The sequence below is a fragment of the Moschus berezovskii genome, chromosome 7 (genome assembly GCF_049115385.1).
Source record: "Moschus berezovskii isolate FMDL1 chromosome 7, NW_MosBer_1.0, whole genome shotgun sequence".
NCBI classification, from domain to species: Eukaryota; Metazoa; Chordata; class Mammalia; order Artiodactyla; family Moschidae; genus Moschus; species Moschus berezovskii.
The window spans coordinates 3232020-3244933 of NC_142466.1; the positions used below are offsets into that span (position 1 = coordinate 3232020).

The 12914-nt window shown below is 46.8% G+C and overlaps 1 protein-coding gene across 9 annotated transcripts in view; it reads right to left on the reverse strand.

Annotated features, from left to right (window-relative positions):
• Positions 1-12914, reverse strand: part of LOC129540269 (liprin-alpha-1-like) — a 149021-nt gene that overhangs the window by 16531 nt on the left and 119576 nt on the right. For 8 of the 9 annotated variants that reach the window (XM_088837803.1, XM_088837800.1, XM_088837799.1 and 5 more), the window contains 4 exons: positions 9418-9519; positions 8785-8949; positions 7430-7651; positions 5370-5516 (listed from right to left, as the gene is read on the reverse strand). In XM_088837803.1, coding sequence (XP_088693929.1) covers positions 5370-5516; positions 7430-7651; positions 8785-8949; positions 9418-9519 — 636 coding nt within the window. The remainder of the gene's footprint in view (positions 1-5369; positions 5517-7429; positions 7652-8784; positions 8950-9417; positions 9520-12914) is intronic. The other variant, XM_088837802.1, reaches the window with a different exon arrangement.

The following is a 12914-nucleotide window of genomic DNA, read 5'->3' on the forward strand; positions in this document are numbered from 1 at the left end:
ACTATTCCATTCACTGTTGCAACGAAAAGAATTAAATACTTAGGAATATATCTACCTAAGGAAACAAAAGACTTGTACATAGAAAACTATAAAACGCTACTGAAAGCAATCAAAGAGGACAGTAATAGATGGAGAAATATACCATGTTCATGGATTGGAAGAATAAATATTGTAAAAATGAGTATACTAGCCAAAGTAATTTATACATTCAATGCAATCCCTATCAAGCTACCAACGATATTTTTCACAGAACTAGAACAAATAATCTCACAATTTGTATGGAAATACAAAAAATCTCGAATACCCAAAGCAATCTTGAGGAAGAAAAATGGAACTGGGGGAATTAACCTGCCGGACTTCAGGCTCTACTACAAAGCCACAGTCATCAAGACAGTATGGTACTGGCATAAAGACAGAAATATAGATCAATGGAACAAAATAGAAAGCCCAGAGATTAATCCACGCACCTATGGACACCTCATCTTTGACAAAGGAGGCAAGAATATAAAATGGAGAAAAGACAGTCTCTTTAACAAGTGGTACTGGGAAAACTGGTCGGCCACTTGTAAAACAATGAAACTAGAACACTTCCTAACACCATACACAAAAATAAACTCAAAATGGATTAGAGCGCTAAATGTAAGACCAGAAACTATAAAACTCCTAGAGGAGAACGTAGGCAAAACACTCTCCAACATAAATCACAGCAGGATCCTCCATGACCCACCTCCCAGAATATTGGAAATAAAAGCAAAAATAAACAAATGGGACCTAATTATAATCAAAAGCTTCTGCACAGCAAAGGAAACTATAAGTAAGGTGAAAAGACAGCCTTCAGAATGGGAGAAAATAATAGCAAATGAAGCAACTGATAAAGGATTAATCTCCAAAATATACAAGCAGCTCCTGCAGCTCAATTCCAGAAAAATAAATGACCCAATCAAAAAATGGGCCAAAGAACTAAACAGACATTTCTCCAAAGAAGACATAAAGATGGCTAAAAAACACATGAAAAAATGGTCAACATCCCTCATAATCAGAGAGATGCAAATCAAAACCACAATGAGATACCATTTCACACCAGTCAGAATGGCTGCTATCCAAAAGTCTACATGCAATAAATCTGGAGAGGATGTGGAGAGAAAGGAACCCTCTTACACTTTTGGTGGGAATGCAAACTAGTACAGCCACTATGGAGAACAGTGTGGAGATTCCTCAAAAAACTGGAAGTAGAACTGCCATATGATCCAGCAATCGCACTCCTGGGCATACACACCGAGGAAACCAGAATTGAAAGAGACACATGTACTCCAATGTTCATTGCAGCACTGTTTATAATAGCCAGGACATGGAAGCAACCTAGATGTCCATCTGCAGACGAAAGGATAAGAAAGCTTTGGTACATATACACAATGGAGTATTATTCAGCCATTAAAAAGAATACATTTGAATCAGTTCTAATGAGGTGGATGAAACTGGAGCCTATTATACAGAGTGAAGTAAGCCAGAAAGAAAAATACCAATACAGTATATTAACGCATATATATGGAATTTAGAAAGATGCAAATGATAACCCTGTATATGAGACAGCAAAAGAGATACAGATGTATAGAACAGTCTTTGGGACTCTATGGGAGAGGGTGAGGGTGGGATGATTTGGGAGAATGGCATTGAAACACGTATGCTGTTATATGTGAAACGAATCACTAGTTCAGGGTCAATGCATGTTATAGGATGCTCGGGGCTGGCATGCGGGGATGACCCAGAGGGAGGATAAAGGGAGGAGGGAGGTGGGAGGGAGGTTCAGGAGGGGGAACTTATGTAAACCCGGGGCGAATTCATGTATGGCAAAACCAACCAATATAATATTGTAAAATAATTTGCCTCCAATAAAAAATAAATTAATTACCAATAAATAAATAAATAAATAAAAGAACCGGGGAGCCGTGACGTGAGCAGCCTGTGCCCTGGTTCTCGAGGTGGTCCCCTCCCACAGCCACGTCTGGTGGGCTCTTGAGCATCCCCAGAGCAGACGGGCAGGTGCAGAGAGAGGCAGGGACTTCACTTGTCAAAGGTCACTCCCAACGCTTCTCTTTGGCTGAGCACCTGAGGGACCTTAGTGTCACCAGCCATTACCTGTTGGAGGAGCTCGGGGAGCAAGCAAATTTACACTCAGAAACAAATAGACTTTAAAGGGGATCAGCTTACACACACGTTGGTAGAGAAAATTCCCAGTACATAAACAGAAGCTTGAGTCTGGTTTAAGGGGGTAAAATGAATTCAAGTTATAAAGCAAAAGGTGAGAAAATTCATTTTGGGAAAAAAGCCAGTGGAGATAGACATTCACATATTTTTCTTTACATGCAACATCACTTAAATTCTTTGTAATGATTGCTGTTGTTCAGTCGTGTCTAACTCTTTGTGACCCCATGGACTGCAGCATGCCAGGCTTCCCTGTCCTTCACTATCTCCCAGAAGTTGCTCAAACTCACATCCATCGGGTCAGTGATGCCATCCAACTGTCTCGTCCTCTGTCGCACCTTCTCCTCCTGCCTTCGATCTTTCCTAGCATCAGGGTCTTTTCCAATCTGTCAGTTCTTTGCATCAGGTGGCCAAAGTACTGAACCTTCAGCCTCAGCATCAGTCCTTCCAATGCATATTCAGGACTGATTTCCTTTAGGATTGATTGATCTCCATGCAGTCCAGGGGACTCTCAAGAGTCTTCTCCAACACCTCAGTTCAGAAGCATTGATTCTTTGGTGCTCAGCTTCTTTACGGTCGAACTCTCACATCCATACATGACTACTGGAAAAACCATAGCTGTAACTAGGTGTTCCTTTGGTGGCAAAGTAATGTCTCTGCTTTTTAATATGCTGTCTAGCTTGGCCATAGCTTTTCTCCCAATGATAATTCATATTCAGTTCAGTTCACTTGCTCAGTCGTGTCTGACTGTGCAACCCCATGAATCACAGCACGCCAGGCTTCCCTGTCCATCACCAACTCCCAGAACTTGTTCAAACTCATGTCCATTGAGTTGGTGATGGCGTCCAACCATCTCATCCTCTGTCACCCACTCTCTTCCTGCCTTCAATCTTTCCCAGCATCAGGGTCTTTTCCAGTATGAAAATTCATATTAAAAAACTGGAAATAATTACCTCAAGCAATTTTTAAATGTAATAACAAAGTTGGCAAGTCTGTGTTTTATAAAACGAGCATCAAGCTCGTGGTTTAAAAAGCTGTTTTAGGACCTACTATATAAAAAAAAAAAAAAATGGAGAGAAGACAAAAGAATGATCTATTTGAGACTGGCCCTGTGTTAAAAATTGCTGAGGCTAATTGCTGGGTCATGGGCATTTATTATACTATATTATAGAAGTGGTATATGATTATACCACTTTTGTGCATGTTTGAAATTTTCCACCTTAAAAAATGAAAAAACAGGTTCAGTTCAGTTCAGTCGCTCAGTCGTGTCCGACTCTCCGCGACCCCATGAATCACAGCACGCCAGGCCTCCCTGTCCATCACCAACTCCCGGAGTTCACTCAAACTCATGTCCATAGAGTCAGTGATGCCATCCAGCCATCTCATTCTCGGTCGTCCCCTTCTCCTCCCGCCCCCAACCTTTCCCAGCATCAGAGTCTTTTCCAGTGAGTCAACTCGTCGCATGAGGTGGCCAAAGTATTGCAGTTTCAGCTTTAGCATCAGTCCTTCCAATGAACACCCAGGATCGATCTCCCCCAGAATGGACTGGTTGGATCTCCTTGTGGTACAAGGGACTCTCAAGAGTTTTCTCCAGCACCACAGTTCAAAAGTATCAATTGTTCGGCGATCAGCTTTCTTCACAGTCCAACCCTCACATCTATACATGACCATGGGAAAAACCATAGCCTTGACTAGACGGACCTTTGTTGGCAAAGTAATGTCTCTGCTTTTTAATATATTATCAAGGTTGATCATAACTTTCCTTCCAAGGAGTAAGAGTCTTTTAGTTTCATGGCTGCAATCAGCATCTGCAGTGATTTTGGAGCCCAAAAAAACAAAGTCTGACACTGTTTTATTTTCTGTTAAAGTCTTCTCCAGCAACACAGTTCGAAAGCATCAGTTCTTCAGTGCTCAGCCTTCTTTATTGTCCAATTCTCACACCCATACGTAACTACTGGAAAAACGATAGCTTTGACTATACGGACCTTTGTCGGCAAAGTGATGTCTCTACTTCTCAATATGCTGTCTAGGTTTGTCATAGCTTTCCAAGGAGCAAGCATTTTTAAATCTCATGGCTGTAGTCACCGTCTGCAGTGATTTTTGAGCCCAAGGAAACAAAACCTCTCACAGCTTCCACAGTACGGCATCGGCATTCAAATATTTTTAAAGCAAAACAAAAGTTTACTTTGAACTGGCTTAGTCATAAACAGCATCCCAAGCTCAACAGCCTCTGAGCAGCTGTTCTGAAAGTAAGGAAGTGCACCCCTGATTGGGAGACATTGAGCTCTCTGCCTAAGCGGGGAGGGCGCCTCACCGTGGGTCTCATCATCGCAGTCAGAACCACTGCCCCCTGGGAGCCCACGTCTGAGGCTCTACAGTCCAGGCCCAGGAACACAGGCATGGTGGGGACAGTGCTGACACGTGAGGCTTTAAAACCCTCAGTAAACAATAGCATATGGTACGTAGTATTTTCTGATCTGCCTCTTGCAGCCACTATTTTGTATATCGTAATGCATTCCACCTCATACATTTCAATGATTTTCTAGTGTTTTATTTTTGTGGTGGGGCCAATGATACATGTTGGCACACACCGGCCCGACTCACTTTTTTTGAGAGAAGCCAGATTTGGTTTTCCTGGTTAAGTCCTGATTATCTGAGACCACACAGGAACAGGAGCGAGTAAGGCTCACCAAACCATAGGAAGGACAATCCCTAACCAGACCGGAGCTCTAACCCTTTTGTCACAATGACCCAGTTCTCCACAGGCAGCCCGCTGCCCTGAAGTTCCCTGCTGCTCTCTGCTCTTTCAGTAAAAACGCTAACAAGCCAACAGATTCACGTTCAAATAAAACAAGGGAGTCAGGAGAGGAATTTCACAAAATGGTTAAACCAAGTCCCAAATAATTCAAACCTGCAAGTTGCAGTCACCCCCAAATTTTAAAAAATGTATTTCCTTCCCGTACGCTGATTTACCATGATGTACATCATGATTTACCATGATATACCATGATGTACATAATTTACATGATGTACATGTTTTAGGGTCATAAGAACTTTACACAGGGACTTGATTTCCAACGTGGGAGGTCACATGAAAAGGTCTTTACCTTCCCTCCTCAGTAATTCAATACTATAAAAATCAGACACAGTACAGTAAAGGCCATTACCTGTCGATGCATAGAATCCTCATTTGCGATTTCCTTTTCAAGTTTATCATTGAAGTCATGCACATAGGCAGCTTCACGCTGTGTGGCGAGGGAGCGTTTCTCTAGGGTAATGATTCTCTTTTCCATGTCCTCCTTCTGGGCCATGGCCTACACCGGGCATTGCAGAGGAGAAAATGTAAGTTGTTATCATGGAACACTCCGATACACTTGAGTAACAAAGCTGGACTAAATCCTAAGTTTCAAATCAAACATAAAGTCAGCGTACTCAAAATTAAACTCCTAGACGTGGCAGTTTTCTTGAACGTGAGCAAAAACACGCCTACCTCCAAGGTCACATTTGCCATGATGGGCAGCCATCTGTCTGAATGTTCTGCCCGACTAATCGGTTTACCAAGCTTCTTTGCTATATAATAAATCCAAACAGCAAACAAAAAGTATACTAATCTACCCTGTTATTGCAAGAATTCCAGGAGGGAAGGTATCTGGCATGAAGTCAGGACCTCTGTCTGCTACACCATACAGGCAGACGTGACCAGAACAGGGAGGGACCTACAACAGACCCAAGAGGGAGCTCTGAGGCTCGTTTCCTCGGGTAAAAGTTGGAAAAATCTCATGCAATTTCCTCAAAATTAAAGTAAGACTATTAACGAGTGGAAACAGAAGTCAAAGTGTAACACAACTGGAAGCAGCCTTCTCAAGCAGAGTTAAACCACATGTATGAAATGCTCAAACCAGGACCAGAACTTGCTGCTGGCGCGACTCCTGTCTGCCAGCTCAAAATCCATTTTGGGTCCCTCTGCGGTCACTAAGTAACCAATGTAGGCCAAGTCCTAATATTAAAAGTGAAAGGTCTTAAAAACACTTTTTCCAGAATTCTCAACGTACTAAACTCTGTCACCTAATCTCCTCCTGTTGCCAAAGAGTAGTGTGAGAAGGTTATACAAACACGTGCAAGTATTTCTGTTTTGAGTTCTCACACAGAATTCCTCACACCAAGCTACTAAACAGGTACACCTGCTGGAACACATGCTGGAGCGGCTCTGTCTGAGACGGTGTCACGGGGGAGGGGTGGGGCAGGGTGGGCGCTGTCTGTCTGCATACAGAGGAGAGGTGAGGCTCACAGGAGGAGGCCTGAACCCCCAGCACTCTTCTGTTTTCACAATGACTGTTAGGTAGTTTCTCATAAATCATGACACCCGCAGACATGACTGCCAGAAACATCAGGAGTCTACGCGGTTACACAGCTCGGGCCTGAGGACCTGAGGGTGAGCAAACGCCACTCGACTGGTCTGACCGCCGGGATCACTGTCACACATCCCTGTCAAGGAGCGGAACCTCAGCAAACCAAAGAAGACGGCCAGGCAAGCTGCCTCGGCAGAGCCCACACAGCATGCTCCTATCTCTCCGAGAGAACGGCCTCCACAGACGTCACCAGACGCGCCTGAGTGAATCAGAAGGAAATCTCAGCATCGTCAGGAATACATTTGACAGGCAGGTGGGGGGGCGGGTGAACTGGGAGATTGGGGCTGGCATGTATACACTGCTGATACTACGTATCAAGTCAACAGCCAGTAAGGACCTAGTGTACAGCACAGGGAAGGTTCCTCAGTGCTCTGTGGTGAAGGAAATGGGTAGGAAATCTAAACAACAGGGATATACGTAGATATATATATACACATATACATGACTGATTCAGTTTGCTGCACAGCAGAAATTGACCCAGCAGTGTAAAGCAACTACATGCCAAGAAATGAATAAATGGATAAATGAATGTTTTAAAAGGAACACACTGGGCCCCCTAGAACTTGTAGAAATGAGGAGTCCACACCCAGGGTGCAGCACAGCGCAAGGGCTACCCTCATGTTGGTCCACTGCCAACGGACCGCCTGGATCAGGCCTCTTCTACCCCAGAGACCTTGACACAGAGGCGGGGAGGCAGCCTGTCGTGGTCTCACCAGAGCTCTGCTCTTACTCGCGCAGCCATCCCGAGGCTGAGATCACCGGGAGAACAAGGGACCCACAACCACCTCAGGGCAACAGACACGGCCGCCGTCACTCACTTCACGGACATCCCGCTCCAGTTTCGTGTTCACTTCCTCGGACTTGAGGAGTTTCTTCCTGGCCGTGTCCAGGTCCTCCTCCAGCTCTCTCACGTGTGCAGAGAGGGCTGCCAGGCGCTCTTTCATCTGGCTCTGCTCCCGCAACTGCTTGTCTATGACTTCCTGGAGCTCCCTCATCTTAGCCAGGTTTTGCTCGTGGCTTAGAGTGCCATCAGACGATCTCTGAGGGGGAAAGGAAGCCTTAGGCAGCCTTGTTTTGGGAGGGAGGGGACACAGCACTTCCGGGAAATCGGCGAGGTCAAAACTGCCTTCTGCTCTGGGAGCTCACGGGACCCTCACGGCTGCTCAGACCTACATGGTGCATTGGTGATGCTGTCCATCCCGATTAGAACCGGGTGATTATAGTCAGACTTTGTCTTCTCCTGGACAAAGGGGTGCTTAAGAGATCCTGCAGCTCTGAGCCACAAGTCTAGTTTGCTAGTCATTAAAATACCCCAGGTGGGCGGGTCCTCAATCAGAACGATAAATAGAATGTGATGCCCACCACTACAGCCTTCATACATTTTTAAAACGAAAGGATACAAATGACAAACTTTTAACTGAAATTACACGATGACTGATCAAACTTACCTCTTTATGTGTAGCACCTAATTCTTCTTCTAACAAATGACACCTTTCGAGTGATATACCTAACCGCTCTCTGAACTCAAATACAAGGGGTCGAGTCACTGTGTGTTGATGTGTGTATACACTTTAGTGCACTCCTCATTCTATACTCACTCTAATACATGGCTACTGTAACAGAGTATCTTTAATGGCTCTCATTGATCTTAACATCAAGAAAATCTGCTTGTTAACAGCTTTAAATTCTAAGTTTGAGAGAATAAAATGTTATCCTAAATTAATTATATTGCCCAGTTTTTAACTGCAAATTGATATACAGAATATAATAAACCTTGAGACATTTATGCCAACTAATACTTTTTAACTGGGGGCTTCCCAGGTGGCTCAGTGGTAAAGAATCCGCCTGCCAATGCAAGAGGGCAGGTTCGATCCCTGGGTTGGGAAGATCCCCTGGAGTAGAAGATGGCCACCCACTCCAGTATTCTTGCTTGGGAAACCCCATGAAGAGAGGAGCATGGTGGGCTATAGTCCACAGGGTCACAAAGATACAGACATGACTGAGCATATACGTAGGCAATGTTTCTTAACCATATAAAACTCTGACTTCTTACAGAAAAAATGTATTTACAAGAATTCAAGAAGCTCAAAAGTCAACTAGTTACATAAATACATGCATCATCCACCTAACAAGGCAGCAAGTGTACAAATTCAGGAGGTTGGGTGGCTGGTACCTTCTCATCCAGGGACTTGTGGTGGTCAAAAAGAAATTTCAGCGCCCTGAGCAACTCCAACTCGCTGGTCATGCTGGCTGGGGGCTGCTCCTGCTGCTTGCCCGCCGTCATCCGGAGGGATGGCACATTCCGGGAAACCAGGTACTCCAGGTGCTCCAGCAGCAGCTGCAGGGTGGGGCCAAAGGAGCACCTTCAACCTCATACTTGCATTCAGGGCCGGTAACTCCTCTCAGCCTCACTCTAAAACCGAAACCATGCTAAGGCATGTCAGAATCCCGCCAGTTCAGTCTCAAGTTAGAGTGGACTTCCCAGGTGGCCCAGTAGTTAAGACTCCACACTTCTGCAGGGGTCATGGGTTTTAATCCCTGGTCGGGGAACTAAGATCCCACACAAAGTATAGCATGGACAAAAATGTAAGTGAAGAGAACTCCCCCTCAAATGTAATAATTACATTAGCTCTCATCATAAATTTGAAGCAAGGTATGAGAACCCCGAACTGATCCACCCCAGTCTGCTCAGTGGGACGTTGTGAAAAATGACTTGAAAATCAGATAGAGTTTAAAGTCAGCAGCACAGAGCCCAGAGGTAACTGCCGCGGGGCAAATGTCAACACGTCAGAATCCCTCTACTGACCCTGGTATTGTTCCTTTCGGCTCTGAGCTCAGCGAGTTCTTCTTCTCTTTCCAGGAGCTGCTTCCTATATACATTTACCTCCTTGGTAGAAGTCAGAAACTTCTAGAAAACAATTAAATTAGTCACTAAATGCAAACACAAGTTAAAAAGAGAGCGAGACAATGAAGACTGACCCTGTCAAGTCTCTCCAGGCTCCACACAAAGGATCTCCCTGCCCCCCCACAGAAGAGGGGGTCCGCTGACCCCAAGACCACACAGACCACCATAACTCAGACCGGCCGTCAGCCTCCACCACGACCTGGCCGCACGCGGCAAGGGAGAACCCAGAATCCAAGCCTACCTTCTCAAGACCCAGGGACATCTGAGAAACGTTCCTAAACATAAACCTAACAACAAAGTGGATGAAGAGATTCTTAAAAGACACACAGACAAGTGACCTAGAACCACTGGGGAAAGTGAGGAAGAAAGGCAAGGTCTACAAGGCCACCAGGCTTTGGAGTGTTCCTCTGGGAAAAAGGCTGATGGCACCCCAAGGCCATCTGTTAGCTTGACCCTAGTGAAGTCACACAGTCATTCAATAAACTGGTTAAAATGTTAAATTCATGTTATATGTATTTTACCACAATTTGCGTGCACACGGAGATGTCCAAGTGGTGAACTTGCCCAAATTGAACCACAAAGCATTATTCATTCTTCTGTTTTTCTTGGCACAGATACGAAACTCCTGGGCTACGTATCCCCTATTACATACTGAGTATTCAGGACCCAGAACAGTGCCCTACACTTGTCAGAGGCATATAGTAGACAAGTGAAGCTATGAGGGTGTATGTTATACACATAAGCAGTAGGTTCAGTTCAGTTCAGCCACTCAGTCGTGTCCGACTCTCTGTGACCCCATGAATCACAGCACGCCAGGCCTCCCTGTCCATCACCAACTCCCGGAGTTCACTCAAACTCATGTCCATAGAGTCGGTGATGCCATCCAGCCATCTCATTCTCGGTCGTCCCCTTTTCCTCCCGCCCCCAAACTTTCCCAGCATCAGAGTCTTTTCCAGTGAGTCAACTCGTCGCATGAGGTGGCCAAAGTATTGCAGTTTCAGCTTTAGCATCAGTCCTTCCAATGAACACCCAGGACTGATCTCCTTTAGAATGGACTGGTTGGATCTCCTTGCAGTCCAAGGGACTCTCAAGAGTCTTCTCCAGCACCACAGTTCAAAAGCATCAATTCTTCAGCACTCATTTTTCTTCACAGTCCAACTCTCACATCCATACATGACCACAGGAAAAACCATAGCCTTGACTAGACGGACCTTTTTTGGCAAAGTATTGTCTCTGCTTCTTAATATACTATCTAGGTTGGTCATAACTTTCCTTCCAAGGAGTAAGCGTCTTTTAATTTCAAGCAGTAGGTACCCGTCATTAAAATCCTGGACACACTGGTCTGTGATTTGTAAGGCAGGGGATGTTAAGGGGTCTAGCCTTTCTGCTTCAAGGACTGGCTCTCTAGCTCAGTCCACGTGGCCCAGAGACTCCTTCAGCCAGTGTTTCCCTTCTTGTGGGGCCCCCGCCCATCCTCTGTGCAGCACCGCAGCACCAGCACAACCTCTTACAAGATCAACCTGCTGGGGTCGATCCTGCCCACTAAGGTCAAACGCCCTGCCTGGCAGGGCCCACAACCAGGCTAACAAAAGGAAACACAACCCCAACACTTCGCCAGGTGAGGGCCAATCTGACGGGCCCAGCCCCAAACTGCTCTCACCTCAGGCCACTCTGCTTCCAGGACTCGGTCCGAGGCCAAGTTCTTCCTTGTCTTCGCCTTTGCTTTGGGGTTGAAGCACTGGAATAACGCCCACAGGCGGGCCCTTCTGCGACCCATCCTCACGGATGGGGGCAGACCCCCACTCAGGGCAACTGCTGTTTCACAGCAGGATACCTCAGCTCCTGAGCTATCACCACTGATCTCACACTATGACCACCGCTCTCACACACACACTGCTCTCACACACACTGCTCTCACACACACCACTCTCACACTATGACCACCAGGACCACTGTCTCAAGGAGAAATGGCACGAAGTCTCTGCCCCCAGCACGTCTCCCAGGAGCACGGAACCAGAACCCACTCAGTCACAAGGGGTTCCATGGTAACAGGGGGGCTGGGCTCGGGCCCACCATCAACGGTGCAGAGCGGGGGAGGGGCTGCCAAAAAGATGGCAGGTGGGTGTGGGGTATGGGAGAGGGAAGGCCGTGCCAACAGCTCAGGCCCACCACCAAACATGACCCTGCAAGGTACTGGTCACAGTCGGACCGAACAGTTGAAACTGCTTTAGAAACCACCACCACTAGGAATGAGCATGTCTTCTAAGTGGCCTTCTGCCCCCTCCACCCCCCAAACAAGCCTTCAGTGAGGCTACAGAAAGGGTACCCCTGAACTCAAGGGCATCCCCAGAACCCACCCAGCTGAGGAGGACTCACCACGCCAGCCGCCCCTCACTCTCACCCTGAGCTCAGTCCTCCCTGACTGACTCCCTCACTCGAGCTCAGCAAGGGCTTGACCAACCTCGCTCCAGACACCTAAAATGAACCCACAGTGGGTACAGGGGTTCATTCAACCTGCTGCGAACTCGCCCTCTTAACTTCAACCCTGGGCTACCAGATGACTCTGCCCCGTGGGGGCTGCACGGTGGAGGTCCGGGGTGTCCCTGACTCGAGCCGCAGCAGCCAGCACCTCCCAGACCATGCCAGATGCTGCCCCTCCCTCCACCCCCAAGTCTCCCACCCCCTCTCCTGGCCCCACTCCCACGCTCCCAGCTCTCCACTCGCCAGGGCACAGGCCACACTGCTCCTGGCTCAGCCCAGACCTCTGCTGTCACTTGAGGACCTCAGTCCCCGGGGTGCTTGGGGTCCTATATCCACCCATCTCAGCGATTACAGACTCTGGGAGAGACAGAGGACAGTTTGGGGTCCCGCCCGCAGTTCACCCTGAACACTCTCTTTTTTTGGCTTTATCTACTGGAGTTCTCTGAGATGTCTTTTTGATACCTCAACTACTGCTTTCAAAAGACTGTAAAATCACTGTGCTCAACTTTAAGAATAAAATCTTCATTTTCAACCTTAAAATGAAACTGGAGGCAAGACTAAACGCAGTCAATTTTTCAAACTGAAAAACAAAACCCACATGTGACCACGTCAGAGAATACAGGTCATGTAACCCCTCCCTCCTCAGCCTTCTCCACCCCCAGCAGCCCGTCATCACAAGGCCTGCCCTGGGCCGGCAGGGGTGGGGAAGTGACCTGACCAGCTCCTCTGTTCCCAGGCCATGTGGGCCGCTTGCACCACCTTCTTCACAAGTTCACATGGCACTGAAACAACCCGGGTAAGCTGGGGCTTCTGATCAGAAACACAACCGTGGGTACTAGGCAAGGATCCCTGGTTCTTGTTTACCCCAGTAGCAAATAGAGATGATCAATACAATTACTGTGACTGTTACATGTGGC